The 24904-nt window shown below is 40.7% G+C and overlaps 1 protein-coding gene and 1 long non-coding RNA gene across 4 annotated transcripts in view; one reads left to right on the top strand and one right to left on the bottom strand.

Annotated features, from left to right (window-relative positions):
- Positions 1 to 391: 391 nt before the first annotated feature.
- LOC108131877 (inactive dipeptidyl peptidase 10) lies at positions 392 to 23850 on the bottom strand. 2 transcript variants are annotated; one of them, XM_043213110.2, is made up of 9 exons: positions 23547 to 23845; positions 14640 to 14853; positions 14464 to 14558; positions 14265 to 14350; positions 13484 to 14116; positions 12048 to 13229; positions 6629 to 6823; positions 6412 to 6572; positions 392 to 3781 (listed from the first exon to the last, which is right to left on the bottom strand). In XM_043213110.2, exons 1-9 carry the CDS (start codon positions 23664 to 23666, stop codon positions 3435 to 3437), a joined length of 3033 nt encoding a protein of 1010 aa, XP_043069045.1. In that variant the 5' UTR covers positions 23667 to 23845; the 3' UTR covers positions 392 to 3434. The 2 variants fall into 2 exon arrangements, with proteins under 2 accessions (XP_043069045.1, XP_070132711.1); XM_070276610.1 differs by lacking the exons at positions 392 to 3781; positions 6412 to 6572 and having other exon boundaries at positions 6763 to 6823; positions 12050 to 13229; positions 23547 to 23850.
- The window catches only part of LOC108131880 (uncharacterized), a 63089-nt gene continuing 50037 nt past the window's right edge, over positions 11853 to 24904 (top strand). For both annotated transcript variants that reach the window (XR_001773662.3, XR_011441886.1), the window contains exons 1-2: positions 11853 to 11921; positions 19896 to 19954. This is a non-coding gene — a long non-coding RNA (uncharacterized lncRNA). The remainder of the gene's footprint in view (positions 11922 to 19895; positions 19955 to 24904) is intronic.

The following is a 24904-nucleotide window of genomic DNA, read 5'->3' as shown; positions in this document are numbered from 1 at the left end:
AAATTCTATCCTTGCTGGAAAAGATTGACAAAATAACAGTCTTGATTCACGAAAAATTAGCCCCAAGCGCAAAACTTTTGGTATTTTGTTTGCTTGTGTTGAGTTTTTCAGTCCATTTGAAGAAATGGTTAAAGGATACAAATCTAACGTGTTTAGTCGTAGACGTAGACGTAGTTAAGATGTATTCAATTACTTCCTCACAAAATAAAATTATAATCATACAGTGTGGTTAATTTTGCTGGAACTTTCTATAGCTTATCGATAGTTTTGTTTTTATACTTTTTACAACACTGTCAGGACGAAAGAAACTTCAACAATTTCTAGAACTTTCCAAACTTGCCGCCAAACTATTAAGCCTTTTTTCCCCATTATTTCAGTTCAAACACGATTATTTTATTTTATTTTGCATACACACAAAAAATGTCTTTATTGTTTCATTTTTTTTGGTTTTTCTTGTTTGGTTTTAGTTGCTTTAGATCTTATATTGGTTGGTATACTTGTGTCTGCTCTTTGGAAATACATAGTTCTGCTGTTTCTGTTAAACTTTCGCTAAATCTATTTGAATTCGGTTCGTTTTCGATTTCGAATGTCGATCTCTATTTCGTTTCGATTCGTAGTGTTTTTGGTTCGAATTTGAAATGTTCTTTTTTCGGGCTGTCTTGAAACCAAATCACTTCGTTGGGTTGGTCATTTCTGAAATGACCAAACAACTGTCCAGTTTGGTCTTTTTTTTGTTTGTTTGTTTGTTTGTCGGGTTCGATGCGGCGTAACTGAATTTTACAATTATTTTTCTCTTGGTTTTTGTTTGTACTTTATGGAAATGAGTTGTTAGCTTTGCGTTTACATTGGTTTGGTTCCACGTAGTTAATGGTTATTTTCTCTCGTTTTTTGTTCATTTCTTATTTGTTTTTTTTTGCTTGAAATACATAAAATTCTGCCATAGCACAATTACATATATATATCTTCGTTTACATTTAGTTTTGTATATGTGTATGTATTTATGTATATATAATTTTAGTTTATTTTATAGAATTTTTGTTTTGTTTTAAACATTTATAAATATGCATTTTTCTGCGTGTTTTTTGGGTTTTTGTTTTTTGGTTTCTTTCCATTTAAGTTTAACATTAATTCTTGGATCTAGGTTTTGGTTTAGTTAAGTTTCAAGTTGTGTTTACAACATTTAAAGCTTGACTATATTGATTTAAATGGATTTTATAGTTTTTATTTGGGTTTCTGGAAGTTGTTTTAGTATTTCTCGTTTTTATGTTTTATTTTTTTTTGGTAGGGAGTGGGTTGAGTTATTGTGTCCCCCGTCCCCCGGCCCCTCTACAATAAAATTTCGCTTATTGACGCAACATTTAACACCTATGCTTTCTTTTTTTTTTTTGTTGACAATCGTTTTTTATATATATTTCATTTTTATTTTTCTTTCGTTTTAATGTTAAATGGTAAAAAAATCTAAAAAAAAATGTTTTTTCTTCTTGGTTCTCGCTTAAGCACACTCACACACATAATAATAATATCCTTTCCCGGTCCCCTAATAATACATGTAGTTTATGGGGTATTTTTCTAACAAGCCTGTGGCACAATCTTCTCTTCTTTTTTTTTTTACCCACTCTAAATATTTTTTTATTTGTATATTTAGACTTAAAAAAAAATTAGGTCTGGCTTGTATTATGCTAGACACCTGGAAATACCCTGTATCCTTGCATTAATATTGGCGCTACTCGAATGGATATGAAAGTTTAAAGCTTTTGCACACCGAAAGTCTAGAGAGAGAGGGTTCTATCTATGTTTTTAATTATATTATTTATTTTTTTTTTATGAAAAGCAATTCGAGTGGAGTACAGGGTATTTTATAGTCGCCTACTCTCGACTATCACAAAAACATTCATGTACACCAAGTACTCTTTTTTTTTTTATTGGGATAAGCTGTGTGTTTTTAGTTTTTTAATTATTTTTTTTTTTGTATCTCGAAACTACTCGCAAAAACTGTGGCTATTTAAGAATTAAATTTTATTTGATCGCTTCTTCGTGTTCTTCCTTTGGACATCGGTGTTTGGATTTTAGTTTTAAAATTTAATCATTAATATATACAAAAAAAATTATGTTCAGTCAATTATAACTATATATTTGTACACACATACATACAATCAAACACTTAAAACAACAATGAGACATTAAATAAAATTTATAAAAAATTAATTGAAAACAATATGTTAATATAATACCCGAAACTAAATACATGAAACACTTACACATAGTTAAAGTTTGTTTGACGCTTTAGTTTGCAATTTGTTTTTAGCATTTAGCTTTAGGTTTTTGGTTTCCCCCTACATTTTCGTTATCCTTACGGTAAGGACATCATCGACGTTGTCTCTTCGCGTATCGCCATCCCTTCGCACGGTTGCCCCCATCAGTATGAGTTGCCATTTTGGTTTTTCTTTTTAATTATTTAATACACATATTTTAATAATCAGTCGCATAAATGAATCACCTTGCTTTGGTTTATTTTCCTTTTCCCCTCTGGCATCTTATTTTCGATCTACTCTCTTTCTTAATTTCGATTCCTTTTCACACTCGGTTCTTTATGGTTAAATACTAAATAATTAATTTATTTAAATGAAAGAAAATTATTTTGTTTCAAGAAATTCATGAAGTTTTATGTATTTTCTTTCAAAAAAATATTGTTTTTAATAATTTTTTGGTTTTAATTAAATAAATATTTCATATTAATAAGAAGTATTCTTTAAGATTCCTAAAATATGTTTTTTCGTAAGCAATGGAATAAGTTATAAGTTATAGAGACTTTCGAAAATTGTATTTTTAGAATTGGAAAAAAATTGGAAAATATTTTAATGAATATTTATTTTAAAAATAAACTAAAATAGAATTAAAATAAACAACCATTTAAGAACCGAAAACCAAGCACATTCATTCATCAATCACTCACTTACTCAATCATTCATTCAATGACTCAATCACACACATAATCACACACACACACACAGTGTTAAACATATATCCTTAAGGATGCCTGTAGGATTCCTTGTGGACGCCTTAAAGAATCCCTTAGGACTCCTTGAGGATACCTCTTAGTGCTGAAGGATGCGTGACTTCTGAGCCAGCGTGGCCTCCGACTGATGGAGTCGTCTCTTGCTGCTATAGTTGCACAGTTTGCCAGCGACCTTGCTTAAGGTCGTCGCCGTGGAGGAGGTGATCAGATCGAGGGCCTGCAACCGGTTATCCAGCTCATCCAGAGCCGATAGCGATGCAGTCGTAGTGGTGGCTGTTAGAAGGGTGGAGAGATTACTGCCCCCGGAACTACTTCGATCAGGATCACCATCCTTCGGGTCCGGAGCGGGGGCTATGTCGATGTCGCTGAGCTGATTGGCCAGCGGATCCTCGTCGTAAGGATCGTAGGGGGGTCTTAATTATTGCTTGAACACAAACAGACCCGTGGGGTCCCACTCGTTGTCGTCGACGGGGCCGAAGCACTCATCGAAGTACCACTCCATAGTCTTGTACACATGACTCAAGGACCTGCCGATGCCGTGATCCTCGTCGGGATACACCTGGTGGCGGAACTTCACCTGCTGCTCCACCAACGCCCGCACCAGCATCAGGGTGTGCTCCTGGTGGACCAAAGTATCCGCCGTTCCGTGCATCAGCATCAGGTTCCTGCCCTTGATGTTGCCCGCCTTCATGGTCAGGTCCGCCTCCTGGAGGGCTCTTAGGTAGTCGCCTTTGAGGGGTATGTACCGCTCCGTGAAGAAGGAGTCTGCAAGGATAAAAAATTTGTTAAAATATTGCCCTTTAAAAGTCGATGTCCATCAATGAACATAATTTACAAGCAAGAATACCTTGAGTTTTGAAAGGGGTTGCCATAAGGCAAAGATTTCAAAAGATTTATTTTCAGGTTTTCATATACATATATCGAGTGAAAATCAATCTAAAAATATTTTAAGACATGCCCCTCCAGAATCTGATGCAAACCGGCAGAGATATAGACATGGTTCTGACACCCATTAGGAGAACCCATCATTTTCCACTATTAAAGGGGTATTGCCCAGAAAAATGACAAAAATTCAAAAATATATTTTGTTTCCAGATTTTGCTGCAGATCAGTGGAGAAGCGACTTAGAAATCGTTTAAGATATTCCGCTTAAGAATCGGATTAAAATTGGGGAAGATATAGCCATCACTGTGGGCCCTATAGGGGAAAACTGCATTTTCAAGGGATCCCATCAGGAAAAATGGACAAAAAATCTGAAAAATATTGAAAGTTAGGATTTTCATGCAGAATGGTGGAGAATCGATCTAGAAATCGTTTAAGGTAAACCGCTTGAGAATCGGATTAGAATTGGGAAAGATATAGTCATCACTGTGAGCCCTATAGGGGAAAACCGCATTTTCAAGGGATCCCATCAGGAAAAATGGACAAAAAATCTGAAAGATATTGAAAGTTAGGATTTTCATGCAGAATGGTGGAGAATCGATCTAGAAATCGTTTAAGATAAACCGCTTGAGAATCGGATTAGAATTGGGAAAGATATAGTCATCACTGTGGGCCCTATAGGGGAAAACCCCATTTTCAAGGGATCCCATCTGGAAAAATGGACAAAAATCTGAAAAATATTTTGTGTTAGGATTTTGATGCAAAATGGTGGAGAATCGATCTAGAAATCGTTTAAGGTACTCCGCTTGATATTCGGATCAGAGTTGGGAAAGATATAGTCATGAATGTGGGCCCTATAGGGGAAAACTCCCTTTTCAAGGGATCAGGATTTCCATCAGGAAAAATGGACAAAAAATCTGAAAAATATTTTGTGTTGGGATTTTGATGCAAAATGGTGGAAAATCGATCTAGAAATCGTTTAAGGTACTCCGCTTGATATTCGGATCAGAGTTGGGAAAGATATAGTCATCACTGTGGGCCCTGTAGGGGAAAACCTCACATCCAAGGGATCCCATCAGGAAAAATGGACAAAAAATCTGAAAAATATTTTGTGTTGGGATTTTGATGCAAAATGGTGGAAAATCGATCTAGAAATCGTTTAAGGTACTCCGCTTGATATTCGGATCAGAGTTGGGAAAGATATAGTCATGAATGTGGGCCCTGTAGGTGAAAACCTCACATCCAAGGGATCCCATCAGGAAAAGTGGACATAAAATCTGAAAAATATTTTGTGTTGGGATTTTGATGCAAAATGGTGGAGAATCGATCTAGAAATCGTTTAAGGTACTCCGCTTGAGAATCGGATCAGAGTTGGGAAAGATATAGTCATGAATGTGGGCCCTATAGGGGAAAACTCCCTTTTCAAGGGATCAGGATTTCCATCAGGAAAAATGGACAAAAAATCTGAAAAATATTTTGTGTTGGGATTTTGATGCAAAATGGTGGAAAATCGATGTAGAAATCGTTTAAGGTACTCCGCTTGATATTCGGATCAGAGTTGGGAAAGATATAGTCATCACTGTGGGCCCTGTAGGGGAAAACCTCACATCCAAGGGATCCCATCAGGAAAAATGGACAAAAAATCTGAAAAATATTTTGTGTTGGGATTTTGATGCAAAATGGTGGAAAATCGATCTAGAAATCGTTTAAGGTACTCCGCTTGATATTCGGATCAGAGTTGGGAAAGATATAGTCATGAATGTGGGCCCTGTAGGGGAAAACCTCACATCCAAGGGATCCCATCAGGAAAAATGGACAAAAAATGTGAAAAATATTTTGTGTTGGGATTTTGATGCAAAATGGTGGAAAATCGATCTAGAAATCGTTTAAGGTACTCCGCTTGAGAATCGGATCAGAATTGGGAAAGATATAGTCATCACTGTGGGCCCTGTAGGGGAAAACCTCACATCCAAGGGATCCCATCAGGAAAAATGAACAAAAAATCTGAAAAATATTTTGTGTTGGGATTTTGATGCAAAATGGTGGAGAATCGATCTAGAAATCGTTTAAGGTACTCCGCTTGAGAATCGGATCAGAATTGGGAAAGATACAGTCATCACTGTGGGCCCTATAGGGGAAAACCGCATTTTCTAGGGATCCCATCAAGAAAAATGGACAAAAAATCTGAAAAATATTTTGTGTTGGGATTTTGATGCAAAATGGTGGAGAATCGATCTAGAAATCGTTTAAGGTAATCCGCTTGAGAATCGGATCAGAGTTGGGAAAGTCATGACTGTGGGCCCTATAGGGGAAAACCCCATTTTCAAGGGATGCCATCAGGAAAAATGGACAAAAAAATTGAAAAATATTTTGTGTTGGGATTTTGATGCAGAATGGTGGAGAATCGATCTACAAATAGTTTAAGGTTTTCCCGCCAAGAATCGGATGAAAATTGGAAAGGATATAGACAGGGTTCTGGAGGACATGGTTTTGATTTTTAGAAGAACACTTACAATGGAATCCAAAGTTGACAATTGGATTGATGGCAACGGCGCACTGAAGGACCTGCTGGGAATCGTCGATGAGCATCATGGCGGAGGCATAACCACCATAACCCCAGCCAAAAGCGCAAATCCTTAAAGGATCAATGAACTTTAGGTTATCACGCAAGTATCTGTCGGAAAATAAACATTAGTTTTGTTTTAATTTTTAAAAAATGTGAAAAATTACGTTAGTACGCCAAGTTGATCCTCCACTTCGACGGTACCTAGTTTCCCATGGACTTGGGTACGGAGGAGTTCTCCTTGATAGCCACTGCCACGCCCATCGATTTGGGCCACAATAAAACTGCGCTGACTGGCCAAATACCAATTCCAGTCGACGTGGAAGCGCTCTGTTACTAACTGAGATCCGGGTGAGGCGTCACTGGAAATAAATAGAAAAATATTTAAGATTTATACTTATAAAGTAATTTTTAATTTAATTTAAGTTATATATATTGTTGTTTTGTGTCATGTGGAGTTGCCTTAAACGGCTCCCCACACGCGTAGGTCCGAAGAAAGGGGTACTTCAAAGGCCTTGGCTGTGGCTAACGGAACGTTTTATTCTGTAAATTCATAAATTATTCTACAATTCAAATATTAATCCTTCTTCTTACCGCAGTGTGCCCTCCTACAATCAACAAAACAATGAATGGCACTTTTTGGCGGCATTCACACTACCGCTATTAGTAGGCCCGTAATTCCGACAACTTAAAATACTACATTTCCTAATAATACTGACTTAACTATCGATAACAATGTTATTGACCGTCGACATCCCCGACCCCGTGAAGACCCGCTTCACTCAAATCCAAACTCCAAGTTTAGAGACGGGCCGCAACATTGTCCAAGATAGTCCATTAGCTCCATCCATCTCCATCGGCTCCGCTGTAGACCTCCTCCACGATGCCCTTGCGCCACTCTCGTCTGGGCAAGGCAGGATCGCAGACGAAGACCATATCGCCCTGGCGGATGGGCTCCGTTCCCTGGCACCACTTCTCGCGGCGCACAAGCGTAGGCAGGTACTCCATGGTGGGACTCCACATGGTCCCTCGGCGCGACTTCTTCCAGGGTATGGCGCAGCACTCGCTTGACGCAATGCACCATCTGCTCCCATACTCCGCCTCTGTATCCTCTCCGTCTCGAACGCGTCTCCAAATCGTCTGGCCTCCTTGTCGGCTCCCACGAAGTTCTTGCTCACCTCGTACACATCCGGGTCTCGATCGTCGTTACCACCTCTCCAAAGGAATCGTTGGGAACGTCGATCTCCAACCTTGGCTGCAGCATGAAACACAAGCCGGACCTCACCGGGCTTGTTCGGGGTTTCGACACCGAATTGTGGCAAATTCCATAGCTTGTCGCTCTTCACCGCGACCTCATCCGGCTGCAATTTCCTCGCATATCCTTTGGACACGTCCTTGATGATCCGATCGTATCCTAGCGCCAACGGCCCGTGGCGCTTCAACTTCTCGACGTCGATCAGCCGTCTGTGTGCCATCTCGTAGCTCCGTGGCAGCACAGCGTGGTCATCCTTCCAGAGCAAACCCGTCTGGTCGCGACGCCCCACTTTCACCGTGGTGTCGTCGAGGATCCTTTGGGCCCGCGCGTCGTCGCTGGCTGCGACCGGTTGCGCGAGCTTCACACCAAAGCCTTCCATCTCGACGTAGTCCTCCACCATCTTTTCCATCGTGTCCTCCACTGACACGGCTAGAAGGCAGGACCTCGGTGACGGCGTAGTTGATTGTCCACTTACTGGCCCAAACACAACCCATCCAAGCTCGGTTGCGGCCGCGAACGGTCCCTCTCTGGCAAACCGTCTCGTCCTAAGTGGCAATCCCAAATGTCCATGGTCCAGTCCGATGAGCAACTTCGGCACCACGTTGCTGTAGGGCTTCATCGGCAGTCGCGAATCCTTATGAACGCCCTGGACATCTCGTCGACATAACGTCTGCATCGGCAGACTCAGGCTCGAAACGGCGTACACGTTCCTCAACGGGTGACGAGTGGGCTTCCCAGCTCCACTGATCTCCAGACTCACCACGTTGGTAGGCTCCCTGCTGGCTCTTCCTCCAAACCATTGGATGTTCAGTTGTCGACGTTCGCCTTGCACTCCCAGATCCCTCCGTAGCTCGTCGTCGATCATCGTGACGGAGGATCCTTCATCTAATAGCGCGTATGTGTCCACCTGGCGACCAGCTCCGTACAGCGTTACTGGCAGTATACGGAACAAAAGTCTGCCTCCTTCGACGTCAATACTTAAGTTTCTCTGCATGGGCGCCTCCGCTGGCTGCGGGGCCCTTCTTTCCAGGCTGTTTCTGCGGACAGCCGACTCCTGGGTCCTCTCGTGGTCCCTGTAACCACCTCGTGGCGAAGACCTCCTGTCCGGGCTGCGTCTGGAAACTGGTGACATCTGGTTCCCTCCGTTGTGGCGCCTGAAACCACCTCGCTGCTCCGGCCGTCTTCGCCCTTCGTCCTCTTCATGTAGCAGACGGTGATGCAATCTGCGGCATCCGTTGATCTGGCACTCGCCATGCACATCGCAGGATCTGGCCGCATGCCCACTCCGTAAGCATGTGAAGCAGAGCCGATGCCTCTTCACCATGCTCCATCTGCCCGGTGGCGAAGCTCCAATAAATTCGCTGCAGCTCGTCGTAGCATGTTGACCTCCACAAATTGGACAACCTCCATGCCGGTCATCCCGCTGCTCGTATCCGTTCTGGTCGACGCTCGCGTGTAGAACTCGACGCCTCGGCTCCTTTCCATCGACGTCCAAAATCGTACACACGATGTTTGCGTACTCCTGTAGCCACGCGCTGAAGTGCGCTACAGTGGGAAAGGGTTGGATCGATGCAGCGTGCCTGGCCCAATCCACTCGTTTGCTGGTGGGAAGCTTTGCCACAAGCTCCTCCATGAGTGTGGGGTTTCCCAGATGTTGCTCCGCCTTCGCCGACTGCAAGAAGGCCGTGAGGTTACTCACTCTGGTTGCGAAGGGGACGATCCTCTCCAGTTGCTGCTCCGAAATCGGCTGCACCTCTCGCACGCTGTTCAGCTGGCTGCGTATTAGCTGCTCCGGTCGGCCAAACCTAAAGCGCAGCTGCTCCATCACGGCTCTGACATTCGCGGGGTGAATTAGCAGCGACTTCACAGTCTCGCGCGCCTCATCCTTCAGCGCCTTCAACAGCCTCTGGTTGTTTTCCAGGTCTGTGCAGTTGTACGCTTGGGTCGTCTCCACAAACGCACAATTAAAAATGGGCCAATCCTCGGGCTGCCCTCCAAATATAGGCAAGTCCGGGAGCCTCCTTGGTCCAATAGCTTGGGTTCCATTCGGCGTCATCCAGGCGTAGGATCCAACAAATGGTGATGCAGTTGCTACGTTGTGGATGCTCCCGCCCGGTAGCGCGAATCCATGCGCTGTTTGCGCAGCACTTGTAGCACACAGTGGGTTGCTACTCGTTAGCAACGGTGGTCCACTCCAAGAAGGCGGCAGCGTGTAGGTCCCACTGGTCGCACCGAAACTGCTATATGGGTCCGGCCCGACCCCGTTAGTTGGTGCCTCACCGTTCGATGTGGCGGTTAATGGCGGTCCGCTCCACGATGGCGGCCGCTCCGACGCTCCACTGTTGGCGCCAATTGCGCTTGGGCCAACTGCGATTGGCGCGCAATTGGCGGTGCTTGCTGCGTCCATGGCTTTGACCTTCTTCAGCTCGTTCTCCAACGCCGTAATCCTCTCCAATAGGTACGCCGTGAGTGGCTGGCTCACCTCCGGCTCTGAACTCGCAGCTGCTGTTACAGTGCTCCTTGGTTGGGACGCTACTGTAGTCGCTGTAGTGGCTGGGCGAGAAATGGCCGCCGCCGTGGTTATCTTCACCCGCGGCCGATTTTCTGCTGCACTACTCGCTGGCTGCTGATCCGCTCGCGTTGTAGGGGTGGCTTCCCCTCCGTTCAGCCGGGAACTCCTCCTGGGGGAGTGCTGCATCTCCAAGTGTTCAAATATGGCGCTGCCCTAGCGCTCCAAAATGGCGCTGCCCTAGCGCTCCAAAGATGGCGGACCTGTGCCGTCTGGCTGCTGCCGCTGATGCTTGGCGCTCCTTGCGCCTCCTGCCCGCTGGTGCTTGGCGCTCCTTGCGCTTCCTATCCTGACGCTGGCTGCGTCTCCTAAACTGACGCCGGCTGCGTCCCCAGAACTGACGCTGGCTGCGTCTCCGTGTCGCTGGCTGCGACTCCGTCCGTACTCAGTGGTTTGGCGCTGGCTGCGCCGTCTATGTCGCTGGCTGCGACTCCTCTGCTGGTACGGGAACTGCGCTCCGTGCGCTCCTGGCAACTCTCTAGCTGGTCGTCGAGCCGTCCTCCAGCGCAAGTTGCCCTTGCAGTCTCCCTAGGACTGCGAATAAAAGCTGTTGTTTTGTGTCATGTGGAGTTGCCTTAAACGGCTCCCCACACGCGTAGGTCCGAAGAAAGGGGTACTTCAAAGGCCTTGGCTGTGGCTAACGGAACGTTTTATTCTGTAAATTCATAAATTATTCTACAATTCAAATATTAATCCTTCTTCTTACCGCAGTGTGCCCTCCTACAATCAACAAAACAATGAATGGCACTTTTTGGCGGCATTCACACTACCGCTATTAGTAGGCCCGTAATTCCGACAACTTAAAATACTACATTTCCTAATAATACTGACTTAACTATCGATAACAATGTTATTGACCGTCGACATATATTAACAATGTTCTATATTCAATGACTGAAAAAAGATTCTTCAAAAGACTGTTTGAAGAATTCAAATCTTTACCGGTTGGCGCCAAACAACTGGGAGGGGACAAAAAATAATACTATGGCAACACTTGTCATGGCAGCACTCTCTCTCAGCCTCCTTGATCAGGAGAGCATTCTAATCCTTTGGTCTTTTCTCTCTCTCTGTTGCCATTCTTGTGCGTTTCCTTTAGTGCTTTGTATTCATTTGTAAACTTAAAATGGTGTCGGATAGACGCTCTAAAATCGTTAATATTTTTATTAATTTAGTTTTCTGAACTGTGCTTGATATACCAATGAAATTAAATAGTTTTATAACCTTTGTGTTCCCTTTTGGTCGGTATTTTCGTGTTTTGCTGTTTGGTGCCGGTCAAATGTGTGTGTTTTTCGGCATTCAATATTGTTTAACTATTAATAGATGTATTCTTTGCATTTTTGGTTAAAAATGTATTAACCATTAACTATTTTTGTACTGTTTTATAAAGAAACTTTTGAAATATGCTGCAATTTGTACTACTACTGCTACTTCCCCCCTTCGCATCTTTGGTGAGACCACTGGTTAGAGTTGGCAAGAGGGGTGCTGACTATGCCAGAGAGTCCCCACCGCAAAGTACCGCTATTTTATGGATGCCTGGAACCATGCGCTACGTACTTTACATGCGTTACATACTTTACTTGTATGTAAATAAGTACGCATTTGTAAAATCTTTGTAAATGTAAATACAGGGAAACAGGTGAGTTAAAAAATACAATTTTTTAATTATAGAAATAAAGATAAAACTAATAATTGAAGAAAGAGGAAGGAGGGGGTATATTGAATTTTGTTTCATAAGAAAACCATAAAAAAAAAATGTACTTACACATGCAACACTAACGGGAAAGCCACATCCTCCTCCTCTCGCATTCCCGGTGGCAGGAAGAGACGGACCTGGGCGTGGAAGCCATGGCGGATTTCTACACTAAACGTTCGCATCTGGGGCACTGCCAGCTGGGAGAGTCGATGCCGCAGGACGTCACCGGCATTAAGGACATAGATCTTGTCATTGCTCGCCGTCTCCACCAGATAGACACTGGGAGCCTCGGGACCGAGGCATTCTTGTACGTAGTAGCTATAGTCCTGGCTGAACTGGACCCGATTGAAGAGACAATTCTTGGGTATGTCGTAGAGGCAGTCGTCCGGCTCCAAGCGCGCCACAATGTCCTCCCAGCGATCGCCCCGCTGGGATATCCTGGCCCTGTGCAGTCGATAGGTGGACTCGGTGTTGTCGCAGGTGAGACAGGTGGGCGGTGTGGACGTAATGTACGTTCGGTTCGACTCCGTGACATTCAGCTTCAAGCTGATCTTGTAGAGATGTCGCTCCCCTGGACGTTTCTCCGGAGCGGCCATGAAATAGACAATCTCATGCGGTTCATCCCAGCCAATGATCTCGGTAACCTCGAACCGACCCATGGTGAGGGGCACAGGTCTCCGGTCCAGGGAGGAGATGAATACCACATGCCGGTAGTGGCCGTGTTCCCCATCCCGCACCGGTAATCTCTTCAGTAGATATCCCCCGTTGCTGATCTCATGGGTGGTGCTGCCCCCGCCCTCCATCGTTACATTAATTTGCGGTTCGGTCGGCAGCTCCTCCACAGGTTGTTGCATTTTCTGGTTTTGGTTCTTGTTTTGCTGGGAAATCAATTGATTCCGGGCGGAGAATACCGGTCGTTCCGAGGGCAACACCCACCCATCGTTGATGGTCACCTCCGTGTGCACCGCCTGGCAATGGAAGTGCGGTGCCCGGCACAACACTGTTGTGGCCTTGGTCTGCTCTCGATTGGTAACCGTCACCGAGAGATCGATGGTCGAGGCCCAGGTTAGGCCGCCCACGTAACTTCCATTGGCCAGGTCGGCGGGCAGCTTGATTTGGGTGGGGAATATGTACTTGATCACGGACAGGTTGACCACGTTCACCGTAACATTGGGATTGCGGGCGCCCGTTTTGGGGTAGCGCTGGGTCAAAACGGCAGGGTACTTGATGTCATCACCCATCCAGGTGTATCTAAAATGGGAAAGAGTTACTATCTATAGATGGTTTTAAGGGTAAACTTAAGATTATAATTTTTATTAAAAACAATAATGTTTGTGATACAATTTTAAAGTTAATTTTTGGTGAACAAGTGGAGATCTTTTTACAAAAATAAGCATAATTGTAAAGCTTTAATAGAGGAATTTTTTTTAAATATTTTAAAATCATAAAATATATATCGTCAAAACTAAAAGCTACAGTAACACCTCCCTAAGTTCAACACTCACTTGTATTCATTCACTTCGCTGTCATTGTACGTTATATATGCCAAATAAAGTCCATCCGGTGAGAACTCCATGCTGCTCCGTCGACTCTCTAGCTCTGGTACATTCTCGTATGTCCAGTCCGGCACACCGTTGTAGACCACGCCCCCCGTGGGCGCCGCCTCATCCGGATAGCCCTGCCCCCATTCGCTGCCGCCGCCCGTTTGCGTTATCCGGCAAACGAGTTCGCCCTGGACTTTCGGCTTGTAGTAGATGTCGTTGTGATGGACAAAGGCTATGGCCTGATTCAGGGTGTAGCCGCCAGTTTTTCCATTTGAATTTTGGCCACTACCTCCTCCTGCTCCGGCTCCAGTTCCAGCTGCTCCCCCTCCGGCTGGTCCGCCACCATTGCCACCGGCCGCTGCCCCATTCGCTGCGCCAGCCAAACTGTTCAGAATGATACTGCCGCTGGGCAGGGGCGATAGGGTGGTGGTGGGACTGGCAGGGACACTGCCTGGGGGAGGTGGCGGTGCCGCCAGGGGCGGTGGGGGGTTGGCCGGGGCCCATACCACGTGCTGCAGGCGGGGCGCCTCCGCAATGTTCTCAGTGGGTCCCAGCGGAAATGTGTTTGCCGTCTGCACCTCGTATACGTGATGTCTGCGGAAGCGATAAAATATCACACACTCGTATGCCTTCTTATCAAATTAACTAATGTCTTTGCCAAGTTGGACATTTTTCAATTCCCCAATATAATTACTCTTGAAATAAATGCTCGGCATGGTTAGGTGGAAAGGCTAAAACTTACCTAGAGCCCTCGGCATTGGTGTCCGATTGCAGGAGAACATATTTTTGGTCTGGTGCCACGAGAAATGATTCCGCATTCAGTTGGCGCTAAAAAAAAATAAAAAAAACATATTTATTTGATAAAATAAATAATACATAACAAAAAATAAAACTAAAATTAAATACATAAATGAAAATTAAAATTAGATACAAATACTTACAAACGTTGAATTGGTCATAAGAATGCGTGTGGTGAGATCCGCCATGTTGAGGATGGACAAACCGCCCGTAGGATCCCGATAAATGAGCTCTCGACCTAGAAATGCATTTATTTTAATTTCAAATTTAAATATTAAAAATACATTTAAAGTAATAAAGTTTAAATCGTAACTCGTACCATTGCTCCAAGTGCCGTTGAAGGGCTTCCATTGTAGACTCCGGCCAAGGATATCGCTGGGTAGCATGCGACGGCCTCGAATGCGCAGGCCCTCGTCCTCCGGCGACAGCAGGAAGATCGAAAATATGATGAGGCTGAAAACTGCGGCGATTACCAGCAGAGCAATGAAGATTCCCCGCCAGTTGCGACGTTCCGGAGAAATGGCCACCAGTTCCTGCAAAAAAAATTATACAAAATATGAAGAATTGTTTAATAATTTTTTCAACTTAGTTTTTAGAAAGAGAGTTAAGTCATAAGCCCATTTATACTTCATTGTCCTTTCTTCTTTTTGTTTTAACTTCACTCATATTTCATGGCAAATATTATTCCTTTAATTGGTTAATTGCATTAGGCTGCGCCTTTTTTTTCGGATCCCCTTCGTTTTCAATTAAACTAATGGAATGGAGGAAATATTCTCAGTTTATCAAAGCCGGAAGAGAGGCATTAAAAGGCAATGGATATAATGGCTAAAGGATTTATATATATTTCTGTAATTTCCCTCTTAAATTGTCGAAAAAGCAATCGTTCTATTTTCGTCCTTGATGGGCTTTAATTGACAAGAGAGAATCAAGCGAATTGAGGTCACATATGTAGTCGAAAATGATTAAAAGAAAAGTAAACGTTTCACAAATACCCTGGAAAATATAGAGTTTTAAGAAATATGGCTTAAATATTATATATAATTTTAAATTTAATAAACAATTTCTTATAAAATGTATTAAATTTTATTTTTGGAATTTCCTCAAAAACCAAAATACCTCAACAATATCCTTCGAGTAATTGCCAAACTATTTTAATGCATTTTGCATGTGAGGCGAAAAGTTCCTGTCCACAGCCACGCCTACTTGGCAAAACACACACCCACATGCAAGCACACATATGGAAAATAATCCGCCTCGTAAACTCGATTTGCACTTAGCCAGGACTTGAATTTTCTTATCGAAGGACTTCAGGCTGTGGATTTGGTTTTATTTTTGTTTGGATTTAAATGTTCTTTTTTCTCTCTTAGTCTCCTGGTTTTTTTTTCTTTTATTTTTATTTTGTGTTTTGGCCAATTCGATTCTGGCCGTATTCCCCCAAGTGGCAGCCACTCAATGTCGTCGTTGCTTGTGTCTTGAAATTGAATTAAAAATTTATATGCACTTGACGCTGGGTGGGAAAAACTAGAGGAAAATTGGTGGGAAAGTTGTGGAAATGGCCAAATAAAAACAAAACAAAAAACAAAAACAGCAGAAGCAGCTAACAGAACATGGCTAAAATGTGCATGTGAAAAGTGCTAATTGAAATTAGTTGCCCCAAAACTGCAGAACAGGAAATTCGATTTTGTTGAGGCAGCAAACTGAACATTTTTCCGCAAAAACCAGAATACTTTAAGCGTCCCACAGAAAGTAGTGGGACTATTAAAAAGTTTAACAACTGCTGAGGGTTATTAAATCATAGAGTTTCAAGTTGTTTTTTTAAGGGCTTTAACTTAAATTTTAGTGCTTGATTTTTCATAAAAAAATGATGGCCCTAAAAAGTTAGGGTTTTACATATTTTTTTTAAGGTCTGATTAAATCATTGCTTTTGACCTTAATAAGCTGTCTTTATTACCAATAATTACTGAAACTTGTCTCCGAAATATGACCAAAAAATTAATTGCCAAAAACAAAAACTGGACACAAAAGAGACAACTTGAATTTATTGCCAACGGAAATGGCAGATGGAGCACAACCATTTAGTGTCCAACAATTGTCGGGCTCCAAGTGTCCTTGGTTTTTGGTCTTTGGTATTTGGTCCGTGGTCCTTGGTCCGGCGGTCTCTCGTTTACCGCCATGTGTCCTGGTAGGGCTCGTTCGTTGATGTCCCTTCATTAGCTATTAATGCCAGCCAGTTGGTAATAAAAAGGTGTGACAATTGAACATTTTCTGGCATTCTCGACAGCTAGATTACTAGCCAGAGCTAATTGGTAATAAAATTTAATTGACTCAACAATAACTTTAACAAGCAATTATAATAAAAAGAAATATCCAAGGTTTTAGTTTAATTTTTTAGAAATTAGAAAGAATTAGACTACATGTCGTATGAGTAATATTATATTATTTTCTAGCCAAAAGCCCTCCAATTCCAATTCCTCCAACATCCAATTTCCCAAGACTCTAAACAGACTCTAGTAGTCCTTATATACCCCAACAATATATCGTCATAATCCTCTGCCTATTTTGTTTTCTTGGCACCCGGGGCGTATACGTTATATGCGAGTTACCTAAGTGTACGCATAATTTATGTGAAAATGAATGAAGTAGTTGTTGTGTCGGCACTGTTGTTACCACCCTGGCATTGTTCTTGGCCCGATGCTTTTGGGCCGTATTCTCATCCTTGTTTACGTTAGTTGGAGCCTTGGGCGAATCTGGCAATGCCAAATGCAGGCAGTCGGCGGCAGTTGGCAGTCGCTTTGGCGAATGCGTTCACAGCTCATTAAATGCTCATTGAGGGGCTAACCGATGGGAAACTGGGCGTCGGCAACGGCGGCTTTCTTCGTCGCTTTCTCCGCCATTACCGTCATTTCTCTTGCCGTCACACGATTATCGATTGCCGAGCTGCATTTGCATTCAACCAGCGGCTTTCCGACCATACTTCCCCTCATTTTGTGCGATTACATCTCGCACGTCTTGTCTTTCGATTGTTTGATTACACGGTGCGAAAACGAGGGTTATTGGTGTTGGCAGGTATAATACAAGTTTTAACTTTAAGTTTTATCTATAAGTTTTACCTATAAAAGGTTTAACTAAGTAGTTAGCCTTTGATGTCTTATGCAATGATAATTTTTAGCTGAGAGTTGAACCTTTGAGATACATTTTCCATTATGTCTTTAAAAAAAAAACCTATGTCTTTCCTAATTTCAAAAAACATATATTTTGTATGGATATATATAGAATCTCATAACAATATTTTAGGGTCATTTAAATAAATTTGAAAAAAATACCTAAAAAGCAAGTTATGATACGCGGCAAACTCTATTCTACCATCTGCCTTTTCCAAAGTAAGAACTAAATAATAAAACCTGCATATTTGCCTATTTAATACTAAAAAGCTAGTTTCCACTAATACCTTTCGAGTAATACCTTATAGTGACCAAAAAGGAAAAAACTATACCTTAACTGTACAATTAAAGCCCTTTAAATCGTATTTCATACCAGACTTTAATAGCCCTCTTAGAGTCAAAATTCTTGACTCCTCGTATTAAATTACCCCCCTGGCTGCTAAATGTGTTATTTTTTCTCTACTTTTTTTTTGGTACCCCCATTGTTGGCTCCATTAGAGCGCAACCAAAGCCGACAGCTGACAAAGCCACAAAGAGATCGGACCTGGCCAGTTGGCTTCAGCTTTGGCTTTCGCTTCAGCTCTGGATGTGGGATGTGGATGCATCTTTTATGGGCTGCCTGCCACTCAGAAGATGCCACTGACAAGTGCATATGCTTGAAAATACTTTGTTATTGTTGATTTTACCTTCTGCACCTCCGCTTTGAGTGGGTGTGTGTACTATATGGGCTTTGACCACAAAGGTTTGTTTTCCCAACCATTGTAATTTTTTTTTGCTTTTTTTGCTAGTTTCCATAGATGGTATAACCCGTATCCGGATGAGTCTGTGTGGACGAAGGCCAGGACATGGATTGCATTTTACGACTTTATCTGCGGCTCCTTTGCTCTCACTTGCAGCACTGTGACCAACCACAATTTTTCCCAACCAGTTTTCCACAGAGTTTTCCCTCGCCCACTACCAAACTACCCAACGACCCAACAACTCCCCATTCTCACACAAAACCAAACCAACGCAGTCCTTTGCCATTTTATTTTTCCGTTGAAAATAATTACCTCGCAAATAGTGAAAACAGCACAAAGGCATTTCGATCAACAACAGTAATGAAAAAAAAAAGAAACTACAACAAAAATACAAGAAACAGATAAAAAATCAAAAGACGGAATTATTTCAAATATTTTAATCAATGTTTGCAACAAATAAAAGTAGTTTTGCTGGAAAATCAACAAAAAAGTTCTTTGTAGTGAAAAACTATATATAATTTCAATAAATTTAATCAAAAGCAATTTATTTTTGAAACCTGATTGTATTTTGAATAATGACTTCGGATGTTGCAATTTATTTTGTGGCAAGTACAGAGTTCGATTCCGCTTGAAAAAGATATATTTATAGATCTATAATTTTATGAAAATATAAGTTTTCAGAGTAAATTAATATAAATATAGAGAAGAAAAAATAGAATAATAGATAGGATATTAGTATATCAGGATAAAGATATCGCTGCTTTAAGAACATTATGTATTTTCTTAAATATGTGCAAAACAACAAAGTTGTTGAGGCACTTCCTGAAAAAATATCTTTTTTGTTCTAAGTATCTTAACATTTTTCCTGCAAAGCAATAAAATCAAAGTTGTTGAGGCACTTCCGGCTTTTAATTTTTATAACCTTTCAAAATTATATTGTTTCAAAAGTTCCAGGGCAACTATTAAATCTAAGAGCCTTTACTTGGGCCAACAAAAGTGTTTATTTTTTTTTTCATCATCGTTTGGGCCAGCCACTAAAATTCATGTACGACTTTGTAGCGGTTTTTCTCGCAGCTGCATTTTATGGCCCATCATAAAGATTTTCCTACAAAACACATACACATTTTCACACACACATATACCAAACACTAAAACACACACCATCACATCAGTTTATAGAAGTGGAAATTTGAGTATTTTGTGCATTTTGGCGGGAAATTTAATTCTTGGCCTTTTTCCCGAGCAGCATTCCGAGCGTTGAGTGCTTAATTGGATTTCCTCTGTGCTGGCCCCAAAAACAATGACGAATTTGTGGCGACAACTGACTCGGCCTTTCACCACTTTCACATCCTTTCCCCCACATTCCCTCTACTTTCATTCACTTTCGTCACTTTTCCTCACTGCCAGCTGGGCGATAAGTTACAGGCCCTTGAATGGACAAAACGAATGAATCCAAACAATGGACATTTGGTTAGGGAGGTCCTTTTCGGAAAGGACTGCTTTTTGGAGAACAAAATAGGGGATATTATAAACAAAAGGGGTAAAAGAGGTTCTAAATTTGGTTTTATGTATAGTAAAATGTATCTATTTGATTCCTAATATTTTAAAAAAAGAAAAACTACTTTTGAAAATGAATACTTTTTTTTAATAACAAATTTATTTTCTATTTCACAGATTCTTCCTCAACTTTTTAAAATCCCATACAATTGGAAAACATTTTCGATGTTTTTTTGGTAAGTTTGAATCTTAATTTTTTCACTATTTTAACACTAAAGTTTAATTAATTATTGATTTAAATAAACTGGGGTAATTTTAATTTCAAAATACAAAATTCTATTATCTAAATAGGTTTCAGAGCTCAAGCTTTCTATGAAATAGCCAACAAAAAACCAGCCAAAATGACAAGCCAAAAAAGGCCCAGGAACACAAAAAAAAAGCCTAGAAAATTCCTTTGTCCCTGGAAATTGTGTCATTAAAGTCTTCGCACTTAATCTTAATATTAATTGACTTTTAAGGACGAACGACGACAAGGATACCGGGCAACCGACCTTGAGCAGGTGTTGATCCATACTTTTCGGCTGTCGGCGTACAACTAAATGTTTGTCGTCTTTTAATTAGAAATTGCAGAGAAAAAAAAACAAACAAGCCAAACAAAAAAAAAAAAAAGAGAAAGTTATGGCCCTGTCCGAGAATAGGCGCAAATATTACGCAAACCGTAGAAAGAGACGGGTGTTGGGAGTTGGAAAGAGATGGTAGAAAGGGGAATTTCAAAATGGTTCCCGTGAGGAATGACAGAAAAAATAATAAAAAAAAAGTAAAAATCATTTGCAACATTGAAGGCATAAGAAAGGCAAAGAATGTGGAAATAGTAGTTGGGAATATATGTATATATATCTAAAATATATATATAGGATAAGATATATAGAAGGACACACGGAAAAGTTTTCGTACTTGCCCACGCAGGGAAAAAACTTGTGTCATTATGATGAACTTTTGGTTCCTTTGGCTCATTTATATGATGACCGCCGGCTTACCCTCTCGACCTCTCCACCTCTTCTCCGTCGCCAGTCAGTCAGAGGGGAGCCCCCCTCTCCTTCACAAAAAATGTTCCATTTTCCTTCAACATGCATGGCTGACAATTATTAATGAAAGGGTAAGAACTCCTCGTCCATAGCTCTCTCTATATCCTAGACCTTATCCTTATCGCCATTTTTTTGTTGTTTTTTTTTTTTTGTTACCCTGGAATGCAAAATTTATTGTCTACTTTTATTTATTGATCCAAGTTTGTGCCGCCTTTCACTTTGGTCATCGTCATTTTCTTATCTTGGCCACAAATTGCCCGAACGGTAGGGAAAACTTCACGGAAAATGTGGAAAACTTGGACTTGGCGAAAAATGGCATACATATGTACATACATATGTAGGATAAATAATGCGGGTAGTGGATGTTACACAAAGGGTCTAAAAGCCTCGAAGACTTCGAAGTTATCGAATATTTTAGTTAAAAAATAAACTTTAAGAAAATTATTAGGACCAATAATATACATATAAAAAATTATTAAAAATTGTATTGTATTTCTTTAATATTTGTGGAATTTATTGGGGAAGTTATGGAATTAATTTCACATTTTCACAACACATTCGCAAATCTCAAATGAGGATAATTAAAAGCGAATCAAGGGAAATGTCCACCCAACCCTTTCTTCCGAGTAAGGCCCCACCCCCCTAACCGGCTACGCCCCTGTAGCGTAATCAGCTTCTGGGAAAAACTTTTCCCCCCCATTTGTCGCCAGTGAAAAGTTTTGTCAGCTAGCTTAAAATGAGTTTGGCAACAAATTTTATAGAGAAAAGTGTGGGGAAAGAAAAAGGGGAATCTCCATGGAACAAATTAAATTTTGAAACGAAAAAAAAAAATATGAAGCTGAAGGATGGTTGAATGAAAAGGAGAGGAAACTGCTCAATTATTTGCTCGCAGAGCTATAAATTTTATTTGTATTTTATTAATTTATGTCAGAGCTATTGCTACCGTTTCCGATTCAAAAAATAAGGTAATAAAGGCCAGGAAACAGGAAAGAGACGTTATGGACCACTTATTTATATCGTTTTCTGTTTTTTTTTTTGCTTTTTGTTCCTGATCTGAAGGAAATCTAAAGGAAAATTGGAAGGGAAAATCGCGGCGTCGGCTGCTTTTGATGGCATGGCCGCAAGGTTTTTTTCCAGCGATATGGCTAAATCGATATGGCAAATCGAGTTTTGTGTTTTATTTATGGCCCAGGACCCACAACAAAACAAAGCAAAAAACAAAAATAATGAAATGCCAATCGAAAGTTGGCAACAACAGGGGAATATCCTTGAGCCCACTTCTCATTCTTCTCAATTACCCGCCCGCCCAATCGTTCTTCCAGTCGTCGTCGTTGTAGTCGTTGTCCTTAAACTTGAGTGTATAATTTCGAAATTTATAAACTGTGAAATCTGAGGGCGCACGCATCTTTTTTTGCCTTCATCCTTCCGTTGTTTTATTTATGAATTCGGCAACAAGAAAAGGATCCCAGGAATGGATAGAAAGAGAGGCGGCGTAACCGGTAAGGAAGCAGGGACCTCAAACCATGAAATATCTGTGCCTTGAAGCGCATTTATCTGCGGCGCGTCTGAAAGCAATTAAATGAGCCTAGAAAAAGGAAGCCACTTAATTCCTTCCATTCTTGTCTAGCTGGTCCTTCGCCTGGCCAAAGACAAAAACATTTGCATACTTAATTAACTTGGCTAAAATATTCAAAACAGCAAAAGCCTGGTGCCGGTTGTCGGGTGCCGGGTGCTGGGTGCCTGGTGCAAAAATATGGTCTGAATAAAAACAACAGGAACAGGAGCATCAAATTGGTTTTGCAGTTTCCTAAAAAATGCTAAATTTATTCAAAGAATCTGATGGAATTGTATTTTGAGGTATTCAAAGGATAATATGTCTTAAATGGTTTTTCTTGTGTATTACTTTTTGGTTACATGGTTCTAGTTACTAGTGCCTTCAAGTTACTATCTCTTGATACTGATCCAATTACTTGTTACTACTTGTGTCCAATTATTAGTTTATAGTTTCTTGTTACTTCAAGATACTAGCTTTTAGAACGTAGCTCTAGGTACTGGCTCCTACTACTAGTTTCTAGCCTTTAATTATTAGGTATTCATTTTTGTTTTTTAGCTACTTGCTACTTGTTTCTTTAAGTGACTATCTCCTAATACTGATTATACGTAACAAGTTCCTTTTTCCAATTACTCGTTATTTCTTGTTACTCGATACTTTAAGATACTAGCTTTTAGAACCTAGCCATAGATACTGGCTCCTACTACTATTTTCTTTTCTCCAATAATTAGCTATTCGTTTCTGTTTTCTGGTTACTAGTTACTAGTTCTTTTTACTATAGTGTAGCTTTAGTTTCTCGTTCCTAACAAATGGCTACTCGTTTCTGGATTATTGCTTCTAGTTTCAAACTTCTTGTCTTGAGTTTCTCGTTATTAGTTTTTAATTAATATTTTCCAGTTACTTGTTAATCATTTCTTAGAAAATTTGAATTATTTACTAGTCACTAAACTTTAATTTCCATGAGTAGCTTTTTTTGTCTAGTTACTATTTATAAGTAACTTCCTACTCTTTCTTTATTAGAAGAAACAAAAAACCTTTTTGTGTAGAATATTTTGTTATACTAATTTGTTAACCAGAAGAGCCATGTCCAAAAATATTTGGGCCAAGACCGCCAAGAAATCCCAAAAAACCCCCGACTCGAATCCTAGAAAATGGTATGCAAATTAGCCGGAATCAACATTTTTGGCTCACCTCATCCTTGGGCACCAGAGTCACCTTCTTGATGGTCGGAGCACTGTTGTTAACAACGACCGTTTCCCGTTTTAACGATGGCCTTTTCAATGCCGAATGCGGCTTTTGTATCTCGACCATTTCGCAGAGATACTACCGAGATACTAGCAGATACTGAGGGGTGTGATTATTACAGCGCGGATTACGATGAGATGATGAAATGTGGCAAATGATGAGATGGCTTATTAGTTAGTTTAACGCCGAAGGCACAAGGAAAGTTGCCTGAGAATTTCACAAACTGTTGCCAGTATTTTTTTTTCTTTTGACAAAAAAAGCGACAAAGAAGAAAAAAATGTGAAAAAATCATAGCTTTTAGTCTGTGCTTTTTGGCCATGAATTCAGTTTTAGCTTCATCTTATTTTCAGTCAAGTCAAACGGCTCATTAATCAAAAGGGAATGGCCATTATAGCACGCATTAGGTCTACACTGACAGAAATTATGATTAAAAATGATGGTAGGATTTAATTTTTTTTTTTTGGTGAAAGGAGCTTTAGGCCGATGAACGTTGATGACATTTTTTTATTGTCAAAATGAAAGAGGGGTTTCTTTTAATTTGTTTCGAGGGATAGAGGGATTAGTAATAAAATATGTTTAAAGTTGTACAACTTTTTTGTAGTTTTGTTTATTATTTTCTCAGTTTTAAAATTAGATTTGATTGTGGGTACAATGCCAAAGACCTCAACATATTTTTAGCTTTTCTTTTCAAGAGAAAGCATAAGAATTCTTTATAAATCTCTCTTGTTATATTTATGTACGATTTATCAAAGGTTTATTTTTTTGTTTATGTTTTTAATTAGTATATTAAATACTGTATTTTCTTGGGCTTAAATATTTAATAATTTAGGAGTATCTTAAAGGTTTAAAAGTAGGTTAGACACCTTGCTTATATTTTGGCTTTTGTGTTTAAAACAGTTGCTTCTAGTTAAAGTATTATATCGTACAAATTTATGTAACATAAGTTTTTATTCCCCATATTTATTTAATAAAAATGTTTAATAAATAACTATACTTTATCTACTTTGTTTAATTTTTTAAGGCTTCTTTAAACTTAAAACTTGTGTATCTATTTTTGTGAGAAAAGCGTGAAAATTCTTTTTAAAAATTTAATGCAAATAATACCATTTTTTAAGAGTGTATAAGGACACACACACACCTAAACACTCTCATATCTGTCATGTTGTGCGTGCTCGGGCATTATCTAAATTAGAGATGTGCGTCGTAAAGATTTTTGGCTTCATTTCAGCTCAATCCCGACTCCCATAGGCTTCTATATTGTACATCCTAAGCATCCTGCGTAACCTTCGCAGCCTGCGTGTCCT

This window comes from Drosophila bipectinata, chromosome XR, assembly GCF_030179905.1.
Source record: "Drosophila bipectinata strain 14024-0381.07 chromosome XR, DbipHiC1v2, whole genome shotgun sequence".
NCBI classification, from domain to species: Eukaryota; Metazoa; Arthropoda; class Insecta; order Diptera; family Drosophilidae; genus Drosophila; species Drosophila bipectinata.
The sequence above is the reverse complement of the archived record's forward strand: the minus strand, read 5'-3'. Positions and strand labels throughout refer to the sequence as shown.

Bases quoted from the DNA above. Each gene is read 5' to 3' on its own strand.
- LOC108131877 (XM_043213110.2), bottom strand. From the start codon at position 23,666: ATGGTCGAGATACAAAAGCCGCATTCGGCATTGAAAAGGCCATCGTTA. The intron at 14,559-14,639 runs GTACGAGTTACG...ATGCATTTCTAG, and splicing joins CAACGGCACTTGGAGCAATG to GTCGAGAGCTCATTTATCGG. The intron at 3,782-6,411 runs GTAAGTGTTCTT...TTATCCTTGCAG, and splicing joins TGTCAACTTTGGATTCCATT to ACTCCTTCTTCACGGAGCGG.